Source organism: Lutra lutra, chromosome 2, assembly GCF_902655055.1.
Source record: "Lutra lutra chromosome 2, mLutLut1.2, whole genome shotgun sequence".
NCBI lineage: Eukaryota > Metazoa > Chordata > Mammalia > Carnivora > Mustelidae > Lutra > Lutra lutra.
The window spans coordinates 96,011,863-96,025,789 of NC_062279.1; the positions used below are offsets into that span (position 1 = coordinate 96,011,863).

General features: G+C 34.8%; 1 protein-coding gene across 5 annotated transcripts in view; it reads left to right on the forward strand.

Moving 5' to 3' along the window:
* Window positions 1-13,927, forward strand: part of SMARCAD1 (SWI/SNF-related, matrix-associated actin-dependent regulator of chromatin, subfamily a, containing DEAD/H box 1) — an 82,044-nt gene that overhangs the window by 17,902 nt on the left and 50,215 nt on the right. For all 5 annotated transcript variants that reach the window (XM_047717999.1, XM_047718001.1, XM_047717998.1 and 2 more), the window contains exons 4-5: window positions 4,893-5,064; window positions 8,325-8,391. In XM_047717999.1, coding sequence (XP_047573955.1) covers window positions 4,893-5,064; window positions 8,325-8,391 — 239 coding nt within the window. The remainder of the gene's footprint in view (window positions 1-4,892; window positions 5,065-8,324; window positions 8,392-13,927) is intronic.

Sequence of the window (13,927 nt, forward strand, 5' to 3'; positions counted from 1 at the left end):
ACCTCCCAAACCCCCCACTTTGCCTCTCAAATTCTAAGAGGCCATTTTTTTAAGGTTTCTCAGTTGTACTTAACTGATTTTCTTCATGATTAAATTTGGGTTAAGTGGTAGGAATGGTATATAAATGATTTTGTGTCTTTAGTGTGTCATGTTACAAGGCACACTGATAGCAATTTGTCTCTTTCTTGGTGAAGTGAACTTGGATCTCTCAGAAACCTGCCCGCTTTCTCCTATAGAGTTACTATTTTATACTCCTTTGTAGTGATTAATCTATTGGCAGATACTTGAGACCAAGTAATGATCTTATTCCTTAGCAGACTTTCACTCTAGTAGTTTTAGTATCTATTGATGATTCTTACCTGAATCAGTTACCTAAATGAGGGTTGTGAATTGCTGGTATTTTAACTAGCATTTCAGATATTATACTTTAATTATTTGGTATTCTAATGTAAATAAGTGTTTTCTGTTTCTCCCCATTTATTTATATAGTATTTATATTGTATAAGTAAATATCAAAGTGGAATCTTAGATATTTATATTTTCAGTGGATCGTAATTCATTTACTGTCATTATTCATTTTAGTGCTAAAATCGCTAAATTTTAACAGTTTAAGGACCTTTTAGGCAGGCTCTGACTTTGAGAGCTTCCTATTATTTTTTGAGCTTTTCCCTTCTGGCAAAAGATGGTCCAGACTTAACCCTATTCCTATCATAGACCAGAATTTAGAATTAGCCCTTTCTCCAAGAAACACTGGTTCCTTTTATATTTTTATATTTTTTTATTTTTATTTTTTCTTGCACTAGTTCCTTTTAATAGAGAATGGTATTTGGAAATCTGGGGACTAGGAGTGTTCTTTCTTTGCTGTTGGGCGAGGTAGGGGTTGTGTCATTGCCCTTTTCAGCTGTACAGACTAGGAAATATGAAGGGAATGTATGTGTGTTGTTTTTTTGTGTGTTTTTAAATCTTGAGTTTTTAATGATAACCTTTAATCTACCCCTACAGGGCTTTTCCTTGGCTCTTCTTCTATATCTCCTTTTCTGGCATTGAGAACTCTGGCTTCTTGCAGCATTGGTTTCTTAACTTGTTCAGTTATCCAGTATTGATAAAATAGTTTCAGAATTGCTGTGATCATACCATTTGACCATTAAGCGTACTAAATAGAGTTGAGAATTTGTTTATAGGTTTGCTTTGTCTTGAGACTGAAGGTATTTGGTCAAAGTATTTGGATTATTTAATGTTTTCTCTGTTGTTTGAAATACAGTTCAGTTCATTAATTTCTGTTTGTATTCCTTTTAAGGTTTTTTCCTTATCCCTCTTTTAAATTTTACTTTGGAATATTTAAAATATTAAGGTTTCAGAAATCAAAACTCTAAATAGAATGTGCTTAGAAAATTATTATGTCTATCCCTTTTCTTGTAATACCTACTGTCTTTCTACCTCAGAACTAACCAGTTTACTTTTTCATCATACTTTTTCTTTCATGTATTCTTTTTCTTCTTTCTTTCTTACTTCCTTTCCTTTCCCTCCTCTTCCCTTCCCTTCCCTTCCCCTTTCTTTTTTTTTTTTTTAAGAGAGAGGGAATGCACATCCATGTGGGGCAGAGGAGGGACAGAGGTAGAGAAAGAGAATCTTAAGCAGGCTCCATGCTCAATGCAGAGCCTGACTCAGGGCTCAATCTCATGACCCTGAGATCATGACCTGAGCTGAAATCCAGAGTCGGAGTGTTGTGGACACTTAACCGATTGAGCCACCCAGGTGCCCCTCTTTTTCTTGTTTCTTACACAAAAGATAGCACACTACATAAATGCATATATATGTATATACATATACACACACACTCATTTGATCTTTGTTTTATTCACTTAGGTATATATCCTAGAAATAGTATCAGTTTATAGAAACCTATATTCTTTTTCATACTCTGTAGTAGTGCACTGTGTGAATGTTCCATGGTTATAATCAATACTTATGAACGGGCCATTTTGGTTATCATCACTTCTTAATCTTGAGGTTGACAGGGGCAGATAATTCTTTGACAGGCTTCTTTTCTGTGCATTGCAGGATGTTTTGCAGAATCTCTGATCCCTCCTCACTAGATGCTAGTAGTACCTCCTTAGTCAGAACAAGCAAAAATGTCTCCAGGCGTTGCCAGGTGTTCTCTTGGGGCAAAATCACACCCCTTTTGTCAATAATAGAAACTGGCAGTTGATGTTAATAGACAAGAAGGAGCTGAAGGTAGAATCCTAGGAAACACCAGCAATTCACAAATGTGAACAAGGAAGAAAAGCCTTCTTTAGACATTAAGGACAGGCAGGTGGAGAGGTAAAGGGAAATTTAAGGTACTAATGTTGCAAAACTCATGGGGTGAGGATAGGTGTGGGGCCAGATTTTCAGAGATTTGTAGCAGTGTATGGGACTACGGAAGAATAGATAACCAATGAAAGGTTTTTATTATATTTGACATTAGAAGATACTATTGCCTGCGTAAGAACAATTTCACTGAAATGGGTGGGGCAAAAGGTAATAAAACATTGAGAGGAGAACTGTAGAGGAAATGAGCAAGTAGATAATTGGTTTTATAAAATTTGTGAAGGAGAGGAGGATTTGCTTATTTCAGTGCTTTTTTCCACAGTTCCTAGAGTTCCTGGCACATTGAACTTGTTAATGCAGTCTTGAGCCCATTGCAGGCTTGGAAAGGAGAGCTCAGGGAGAGAGAGGAGACTGGGGAGAGAACAGAGTAGATTATTGAAACATGGTCCTGTAAGAACCAGAAAGGGCTGGAATCCCTTAGCAGTAAGGGGGACTTTATCTTCAACAAAAGGAAAGAACTTTATCTGAGACCAGATGAAAGACCACAAAGTAGTCAACTTTTGTTTTTGTAGATTTTTTTCTTTTATTTTTAAATCTGCAGGCATACAAGAAAATAAGATAATAGACAATGAACATCCATTTACGTACCACCTAGACTTAACATGTTAATATTTTTCCTTGTTTGTTTCATTGTTTCGTTGATTATTATTATTGGCCTGGAGTACTTTAAATTATGGACATTCCAACATTTCTACCCGTAATACTTGGTGATACGTCTTTCTCCTCCCCAGAACCCAGACCATTCAATGAACAGTTCTCTAATGTCATCTAATTCCCCTTTTATATTCATTTTTAAAATAGATTTTATTTATTAGAGAATGAGCACAATTAGGGGAAGGAACAGAGGGAGAGGGACCGGCAGTTTTGGCCCCAAGTGTGGAGCCTGACATGGAGCTTGATCCTATGACCCTGAGATCATGACCTGAGCCGAAACCAAGAGTTGGACGTTTAACTAAGCCACCCACGCGCTACTGCATTCATGTGTTTTATAGCTGCTTTTTCAAACCAAGATCCAAATAAGAAGCGTCCTCTGCATTCACATGTTAAAGCTTCTAACTTCTTTTGATCTTTTTAAAGAGTCCTCTCCTCTCCTTTTTTTTAAAGGATTTTAACTTACTGAAGAAGTAGAATCTTTTCTTCATGAAAATGGTTTTTCCTTATTGTTTCCTCATGATGGTATTGAATTTATTCCTCTCTCACTTGTATTTCCTGCAGACTGGACAGTTAATCCAAGCCATGGTAAGACTGGTAGTCAGTGTAAGTACTACAGCATGAGGCCCATGAGTTTGTCCCACCAGATGGTCATGAAATTGATGGTTAGGTTAAGGTGATGGCTAGCCGAGTAAAGAACCTTTGGAAGTGGTTTTCTAGGGCAGAAATTGTGAGAAGATTCCAACCCGAATGCTTTCATTTTCTCAGTGAACTTGGTGCAAAATCAGGAATGTAACCGGAGTGAAGTGGAGTGAGAATTCAGAGTTAAGGACATGAAGAGTGAGAGGCCTAGGTGTAATGGAAAGGAAGATGCATGTAATCACCTTCATATATTGAAGGACATTCCTTCTACAAAGGAAGCGATTTACCTCGTTATTTTAGAGCCATTTTCTCAAAGCAGGGTTCAAGAAGTCAACCCAGAATTCTGTTAAAATATATATTCCTGGTCCTTGGGGATCTGTCTGGTTTTAAATATTTTGGGAGATTCTCAGGTAAAACTAATGCCCTGACCAGTACAACTAAACTAACATGAATAGATACAGTGAAGTTATTAAAATACAGATTCTGGATATGTTTCCCCAAATAGAATTAGCTGTGTAGCAAAGTCTCCATAGAACATACTTAATTAAATTCCCACCTTGCTTTCTCTGATCTTTGTAACTTCTGTCCATTTGTTATACTTCTGTTTTCTGATCTCCAGAATGGCTACCATGGTTGAAAACCAAAATTTCAAAATGAGATTTTTGTTTGTTTGGGAGATGATTAAAATTTGGCCCCAAATGTCTTTTATAGGATTAACATATAAAGTGAGGTGGACTGAGATTAAAGTTAGTTGTATTATAAAACCTCACATGGAATCAGTACTCTTTGCTGAAGAGTGTTTGTTTCTTGGCAGAGATTCTGGTGCTCACTGGAACCATTCTGATTTTAACATTTAGATTCTGATCATCTAGGTAGGCCATGAAAATTCTTTTATATTTGTATTAGTGTAGGCTTTATAATTTCTCAAGAGCAACCTGACAATGCTCATCTGATATATAGAGTATAGGTGAAAAAGGAAAAGGAGAGAGAAAGTGGGCATGCAGTATATGTGTATATCTTAAAATAAATGCCATGTATTTTATTGTTCTTCTCCATCCCAGCCCAGATAATATGAGTTATTTTCAAAGTATGCTGCCTCTGTCTTAATCTTTGACAAAGATAGATCGTGTTTTTATTGAAAAGAACTGCTATATTACGTATGTATATTATTCTAATAAAATAACAGTAATACATAAAATACTGCTTTTTTCCTCTGAAAATATTTTTAGTTCTGAGCCATCTGAAGATGAAGAGTCCCAAGGCCTTCCTACAATGGCAGGTAGAAATACTGATGATATTTCGGAATTGGAAGACCTTTCGGAATTGGAAGACCTTAAAGATGCTAAACTTCAGACCTTGAAGGAACTTTTCCCACAGAGAAGTGACAGTGATTTACTTAAGGTTATACTCTTTTAGTAATTGGTTATTGTAGCTGTAATGATGTTTAAAATTTCCCTTGTATCTAGTACTGTATTTAGGGATAGTCATTTTTCTAAAGATATCTTATGCTTTGAGGTAACTGACTTATTTTACATAATAATACAAGTAAACGCCAGAGATTTACTTGTTGGGAGTCTTAACATTTTAAATAGTATAGTTATTTGCCTATAAATAATATAATAATACATAATATTTCCCTTAATAGCTCACTTAGGTTGTGAAAAATTTTTTTTTGCTTAAATAGTTTGAAAATAGAGACTTTCTGGTTTCTCACTAGAAACTCAAAAATGTCACAAGGCTTTTTTTTTCCCCTTTGGTCTTCATAATGACAAAGCATTGCTATTGATATTTAATGCCAAGGGGCCAGGGACTCTAAAAGCCCTGCTGGACTGGGGGTGGTCTTGCATAACAACGAATTATCCTGTCAATAGCACTCTTGCTGAGAACCATTGATTGAAATATATAGAAACAAAATGAGTGACTGTATTTGGACTGTAATAGTTATCTTTTTTTTTTTTAAGATTTTATTTATTTATTTGACAGACAGAGATTACAAGTAGGCAGAGAGGCAGGCAGAGAGAGAGAGAGAGAGAGAGAGGAAGCAGGCTCCCTGCTGAGCAGAGAGCCCGATGTGGGGCTCAATCCCAGGACCCTGGGATCATGACCTGAGCCGAAGGCAGAGGCTTTAACCCGCTGAGCCACCCAGGCGCCCCTGTAATAGTTATCTTTATAGGAGAACATAAAAATGACCATTCAGTTAAATTTCAGGTAGAGAATAAATCTCTGAAGATTACTAATAAATAGGTTATTTCTAGCTCTGACATTTATTAGTTGAATGACTCTAGGAGGATCATTTAATTGCGGGTTTGTTTTTCACCTTTATATCTGTCATGACCACCACCATCTCCAGTTTGAACCTTAGGAGGTACCATATCTATATGCGATAGGCAGGTAACTTTGGAGTGATGGACACTGGCATATTGTAGAGTATATGTTCTTTCTGATTTGGGTAGCTGCTCCCTAGTGCCAGCAGGATATGGCCATGTCATATCAATGGTAGCCTGTTTTTATTAGGTTTGAATTTCCAAATAAAGTGAAAAGATGGCTATTTACTATTGATCATTTAAGCTTCCTTACCTACTTGAAGTGTATAATTTAGTAGTTTTTAATATATTTATAGAGTTGTGCAATTATTCCCATAATCTAATTTTAGAACATTTTAATCTTTCCAAAAAGAAACTTTTTTTAAAAAGAAAAGATGTATTAATTTTGTTTGTCAGAGAGTGAGACAGTGCGTGCACAAGCAGGGGGAGGGGCAGGCAGAGGGAGAAGCAGGCTCCCTGCTGAGCAAGGAGCAATATGTGGGACGGGAATCCCAGGATCCTAGGATTAATCATGACCTGAACCAAAGGCAGAGGCTTAACTGACTGAGCTACCCAGGCATCCCCAAAAAGAAACTTTGTATTCATTAACAGTCATTCTGCATTTCTCTCCTCTTGCTCTAGGCAGCCACCAATCTCTGTCTTTATAAATTTGTCTATTCACATTTTATATAAATGGTAGTATATAATATGTGGTCTTTTATGATCTGCTTGTGAATTGGCATCATTTAGCAAAAGGGTGTCAGGTTCGTCCATGTTAAATCAGTACTTGATTAACTTTTTATGGTTAGCTAATTTTTTTAAGATTTTATTTATTTGTTTGAGAGAGAACATGATAAGGGGAGAGGGAGGCCGAGGGAAAAGCAGACACCCTGCTGAGGAGAAGGGCTCAGTCCCAGGACTCTGGGATCATGACCTGAGCCCAAGGCAGATACTTAGCTTAACCAGCTGAGCCACCCAGGTGCCCCTGTGGTAACTAAAGAAAGAAGTACTATTCAACCCCAACAGCGTGTCTGAACGGAAGGTGGTCCTGGGCTTGCTCGTTTAAACTTTGTAGAATAAATTATTATTATTCTCTATTACTTATAACATGAATCTTTTTTCTCCCAAATCATTTTGATACCTTCTTACTGTTAGCTAACTGAAACTTCAGTGGATCTTGAGTCTGCACCTTACTAGCAGTGTTATTTTCCTCTGGATGTAATTCTTTCTAGAATAAGAAGACAATAAATGTAGCAATTAATAGCTACAGGGGCTGCTTACAGTGTTGGAAATAGCTTCCAACAGAATAAACATGATGGAGTATTAAATATTCAGAGGACAAATCTCAGTTTAAAAATACTTTGGTCTGATTGCTAATTGTTCACGTAGTTGAAGGGTATTTTTCTTCTGTAAGAATATTTATCTCTAATTTTGTAATTATAGTGAGAAAATAGGATCGATATGCAGAATTTGTATGCATGTTTCATTAGTCAGTATTTGAAATTTAGGGAATTTAGTGTTTCAGTCCAAAGCAGAGCATTTCAGCTGATCCCTATCATTTCAAGAGATTTGAAGGTGACATTTATAATGTACTCCGCAAAGGCTCTTACACCCATATAACACCCATATAGAAGAATTCAAGAAGCTGTAAAATATAAATTTAGTCCTGGACTTGATAAGAATATGCTTTGACTATTTTGAAAATGAAGAGGGGCTTACAAGATATTAAAGGATCCAAGATTAGGAAAACTAGTAGAAGAGACCATTCTTACTATAGCAAGGGAAAATTATGGGATGTTTAGCTTCTTTTGAAATGCAGAGTGTTATAGATCAGTATAAAAGTTATATATTGAAGTTATTAATTATATAAATAGTATATGAATATGTTCTTGAATAAATTCATGCAACTCAGAAATAGAGGAAAAATCAAAAAGAACTTTTTGTCCCACTCATCTTAAGAAGTATTAGATTTAAGAAAATGATTGCAGAATTGTGGTTTATTTTTTCATATTCTAAAAAGAATAGTACAAATGTCTACCAGTGTCCCTCCTCCTTCCTTCTCTGTTTGTCTCTCTCTCTCTCTCTCTCTCTCTCTCTCACACACACACACACACACACACACACACACACACTGCCTGGATACGTAAGCACGTAAGTAGGGAGTTTTTAAGGCTTTAATGCAGAACTTTGTAATTAAAAAATTAAAATAACAAAACCTTGAATATACTGTATATATTTCACTACATAGGGATGATGAGTAAGTCCAATAACATTTTAAGATGTGCTTACGTTTTGCAGACTTTTGTTAAATATTTCTTAAAGTGTTATTTTTGAAACAATCTCTTCTCATTCTGTTAGTTGATTGAATCAACAAGCACTATGGATGGAGCAATTGCTGCTGCCTTGCTGATGTTTGGTGATGCAGGTAGGCCTGACTTCGTTTCTAGCCATTTGATTATTAGCTTTATAATAATAAATATCTTCACATTTTTAGTAGTTGCTCTACAGTTTACTAAGCACCTTCATGAATTCTTACAGGAACCTTATGAGTTATTAATGGCTTCAGTTTTTTTTAATGAAGAAACTGAAGCTTAAGAAGGTTAAGTGGCGTACCTGAGGTCATGCAGCTATTTGGGAACCAAATTTTCTAGATTGATTTTCTTTTTCTCCCCCTAGGGAGGGGCAGGTTTTCATTGGTAATTTTGCTTGTTTTCTACAGATCAGATCTCGTAACAGTGAAGTTTTGCAAGGTATATTTTCTTTCTTAAGTGTCCTTTCTAATTGCATTGTGGTTTTATTTACAGGTCTACAAATCTGAGTCAGTAGGAACATAATGTCTTGTGGAAAGTCCTAGCTGGTAATCAGGATTCCTTCATTTAGTAAATATTTATGCTATGTTCCAGGCTTGGGATACAAAAATAAATGCATTTGAAGGACCTTGCAATATAAAAGCTAAAAGTACCTCCAATTTTTTTTTTTCTTAGCAAATACTGTCTTGGTCTTTTTTTTCCCCCCTAACTTGTATATACCAAACAAGTAAAAATAACCTATAATCAAAAAAAATTTAAAAAAAAACTCACACTCCATTAACCACTCTTAAATTTGTTTTGTATCATTTTCAACTTTTCCTGTGCTCAAACCTACCATTACACGACACATGCACACACATTTAATTAGGATATGCAATAGTCATATTGGTTTGCATTTTTTTAAAAAAAATCACGTGATGATTTGTGATGGATAACTCATCAGAACAATCAGATTTATCCAATTTTGAAATATTGCCCATAACATTCCTCTGTAACTACCTATATGGTTCATTTATTAACTATTTCTTTGTTCATTTGCCTTTTTATTTCCATTATTTTGTTATTGTAGTACAAAAGTAAATAACCTTATAAGGAAATCTTTATATTATTATCTCTGCAGGCTAAATTTCAAACTAGGATGCTGAATCAAAGGATATACATATTTAAAAGTTTAATATGTACTTCCATGTTACCTTTTTAAAGGGCGTACTGATACATTTTTTCATCAACATTGTGTGAATAAATGCCTTTTTCCCTAAGTGGATCTTATTAACTTTTTTAAATTTTTTGAAATGTTAAAATACGTATGGAAAAATAGAAGATAGTGTAGTATGTTCCCATGGGCCTATCATCTCTCTTCAACAATTACCTATCTCACTTGTACCTCCAACCATGTAGATTCTAATGGAGTGCATTCCAAAGATGAAATTGTTTCATCCCTATGAAATACTTTAAATCTTTCATTTCTTCAGTTTGAGTCAGGGAATAGTATCGTGTTGTGTGGTGCTACCTATACAGAATGTTAAGCTTCTTCCTCTTCTTCCACTTACCAGCTGTGTGACCTTGGGCAGTGTTGCCTAACTCTTCCATGTCTCTATGTTTCCTTAGCAGTAAAATAGTGTAATAATAGTATTGAACTCATAGGTTGTTGTGAAAAAGTGATAAAGTTAATATAAATTTCTTACTGTAGTGTGTGGTACATAATAAGTATGCTAACATAGTAAATGTTAGCAGTCATTTGTTCTTACAGGCTCTCTGATGATAGAAAATGCTATAGGAGAAGGTTGACTATATTTCCCTCATTACCGTAGCCCTAGCACTTACTGTAAAAGTTCCTGAAAAATGGTAGACTCATTGAACATTTGTTGAGTTGCAAAATGGTTTGGGAAGTTTTACATATATTTTCTTGTTCTTATAAAATCTCAATATTCCATAATCTTTCCAGATATGTAGAAAAAGCTTTATAATAGTGTGTAATTTTTTTTTTCTCTTGAGCAACTTATATCATTCAGCTTATATATTAATTTAACAAATCTTTATTGTGCATCTACTACTAGGTGCCAGATGCTATTTTAGGCATAGAGGATACATAAGGAAACAAAATGGACAAAACCTTTGCTTTCATGGAGTTCACAATCCTCAAAAAATTTGAACTTCATCTGAGTTTTTTTTCTTCTTTTCATTCTTGCACTGTACACTGATACTATTTCTTATTTAAAAAGTGTTTTTGGGGCACCTGGGTAGCTCAGTCGGTTAAGTGTCGACTCTTGATCTCAGCTCAGTCTTGATCTCAGGGTTGTGAGTTCAAGCCCTCTATTAGGCTCCATGGCAGTATTAATAATAATAATAATAATAATAAATATTTTCTAGTGGAAAGTTATAAGGAAAGAAGAAATCAGGGTTTCTTGTTTTTAAAGTAGACTTCCACGCTTCATCTTAGAATAAACTAGACCGTCATATTATTCATCTTCATCTTTAGTACATTACACTTCTGAGGTGATGTATAGAAGAATGACAGCTTTGCCTCACCAACATAAGATAGCTTTCAATATACAGTATCATTAGGATAAGAAACTATTTTGGATATATTAGGATAGTTTTCCCAAAAAAGGCCTTTTTAAGTATCTGTAAGTTATTTTGACAATTCTACGCATCATGATGTTGGATTGGTTTTAGCACAAATTGTAATCTCTTATAGATAATATTTCACATGTTAAACAATAGGGGTACCTTTTATGCATTGCTTTCTGAAAGTTTTCTTTTAAGAATACTAGGTTACAAAAACAAAAAATAATGTTTATGTGTCCGAAGTTTTTACCCTGTTTTTTAAAAAGTAATAATACAAATTTACTGATGTTGTCAGGAGTCTCTAGCTATTTCTTCAACTTCTCTGTGTTTGTATAAAAAAAAGCAAAGCATTTTTAGGTGATTGTGTCCCTTTTATGTTTCTGCTTTTCATTTATTATAGAGACATCTTTACATGTATATTTTTAAAAGTCTACCTGATTTACAACAGTGGGATTTATGTGTATATTCTAATTTGTTTATCATCTTGGGCATTTAGACAGAATTCTTGTATGTATACTTAAGAACATATTTCCATCAGTTCTGTTGAATAAATTCTTAGAGAAGGAATTGTTGGACTAAAAGATGTCTAAAATTCTAAGATGTATTATTTACATTGCCTTCCAAAAAGGGTATAACAGAGCATAATGTTTAAAAGTGCCTTTTGCCTGTGGTCTGCTAGGACTGTCTATTTACTACTCTTTTTTAATGGATGAAAAATTGTTTTATTTTATTTTTTTATTTTACCTGTTTTTAATTACTAAGGAAGGTAAGCATCTTTTCATTTTTTTTCCTGTTGAACTGCCTTTATGTGTTTTGTCTGTTTTCTTTTTATAGTTTCATGTTTTATTTATTTATTTTTTTGGTTAACTATTGAACTTAGGTGAAATTTATTTTTATCTGGGGTATGAGGTAAAATTTTAACTTTTTTTTTCCTGAAATTGATGGATGCTTCCAATAAAAGATGGAAATTTATGAAACACAATTTGGAAGTTCTATTTTAAAATTTTTTTTTTTTTTTCATTTATTTGACAGAGATCACAGGTAGGCAGAGAGGCAGGCAGAGAGAGAGGAAGGAAAGCAGGCTCCTTGCTGAGCAGAGAGCCCAATGCGGGGCTCGATCCCAGGACCCTGGGACCATGACCTGAGCCGAAAGCAGAGGCTTTAACCCCCTGAGCCACCCAGGGGCCCTTGGAAGTTCTATTTAGTATAAAATACTAATTTGTTTTCTTTGGATATATAAAAAAATTCTTTTATTGAAGTATAGCTAACACAGTGTTTCATGAGTTTCAGGTGTACAACAGTGATTCAACAACTATACCTTATGCTGCACTCATCACACATGAGCACATCTCACAGCACAGGGAATATAGTCAGTGATACTGTAATAGCATTGTATGGTGACAAACGGTAGCTACACTTGAGGTGAGCACAGCATAACATATAGATACATAGAGAATTTTTAATTAATTGTAAATAGAGTAGAGTTAGATGTAGGCAGCATTCTGTGCTGTTATGTAACCTTCGCATACTAAAATTTTAGATTTGCATTTTCTCTCCCATATTTTGCAAATTTTTTGCCTGTAGCCACTTTAAATACATGTAAATATTTGATGTCCTAATATTAACAAAAAGGGAAGATGTTTAAACAGATAATTAAGGTTGAAGAATCCTTTATTGATAAAACAAAGTTCTTGTTCTTTTAGGAAAGAAACATGTCTAGGTCACATGGCATAAATCATCAGATTTGAAGTTATTTTCAGACTTAGACTATTGACTAACAGTGCTCACCCTACCCCAGTAAATATATGGGTAATAATCCCTTTTTAAAGTGGATAATGGGAATTCGTTGCTATCTGCAGAATGCACATTTACTTTGTGAAATAAATTAGAAGATACTAACCACACTTACATGAAATTATACTTTAAAACGTTAATAACACTTACTTTGTTACAACTGTATTATAAAATTTATAGGCTTTCAACTTAAAAGCTGTCATGTTAATGTTTAGTTTGAATATTGTACTTCTACAAGTTTTAATTTCTAACAGCATAGTCAGGGTACTGATTTAATTACTACTGCACTTTTGAAGCTTTAGCAAATGTTTTCATAATAGCACAGCAGTATATCTGAGGAATTTTCTCTCTGATATATGAGAAATAGATAAATGTATTCAAAGTACAAATATATAATATAGCTTCCCTTTTTTGTTTTTTAAGATCTTATTTTTTTTTTTTTAGATTTTATTTATTTATTTGACAGAGAGAGATCACAAGTAGACAGAGAGGCCGGCAGAGAGAGGGAGGGAAGCAGGCTCCCTGCCGAGCAGAGAGCCCGATGCAGGACTCGATCCCAGGACCCTGAGATCATGACCTGAGCCGAAGGCAGCGGCTTAACCCACTGAGCCACCCAGGCGCCCCTAAGATCTTATTTTTAAGTAACCTCTACACTCAACGTGGGGTTGAATTTACAACCCTGAGATTGAGTCATTTGGTCTATCTACTGAGCCAGCTATGTACCCCTGTTATATAGCTTCTTAAGATCATGCAGATTGAGTTTTTCTTTCAGTTATGACAGAATATGTAAATTTTCTATCACCGTTAGAGCCTGTATGTTATACTCTCTTGGTTTTAGGTTTAGAGGATTAATTGCTTGAGCTGTCTGTATTTCATATGCTCCTTATTTGTTTAATGAGAGAGACTGTTAACTACTTTGTAAGGTTATTGTGGAAGGTAAGTGAAACAAGAGTTAGTAAAAGCCCTTTGCACAGCCTGGTACATAATAAACAATTACTGTTATCAGTGATGGTATTCAAATAAGCTACACTGGTAGGGCTCAACTTTTTTTCATTGCTGAGCACTCAGTCACCAGGGAGAACCCTTTCCTTTCAGTATTGCTCTGTAGAATTAATTACCTGTCAGTTTAGTGATACATGTTATTATTAAAAAACATGATGGTTTACAAATAACACGATTATAGTGATTTCTAAAACTTTTGAAAGACTGGTAAGTGTCTCTGTTTTTCCTTTAATTCAGTTGACATTTACTGAGTATAAGTGATATGTAGAAAAAATAACATTGGGCCTG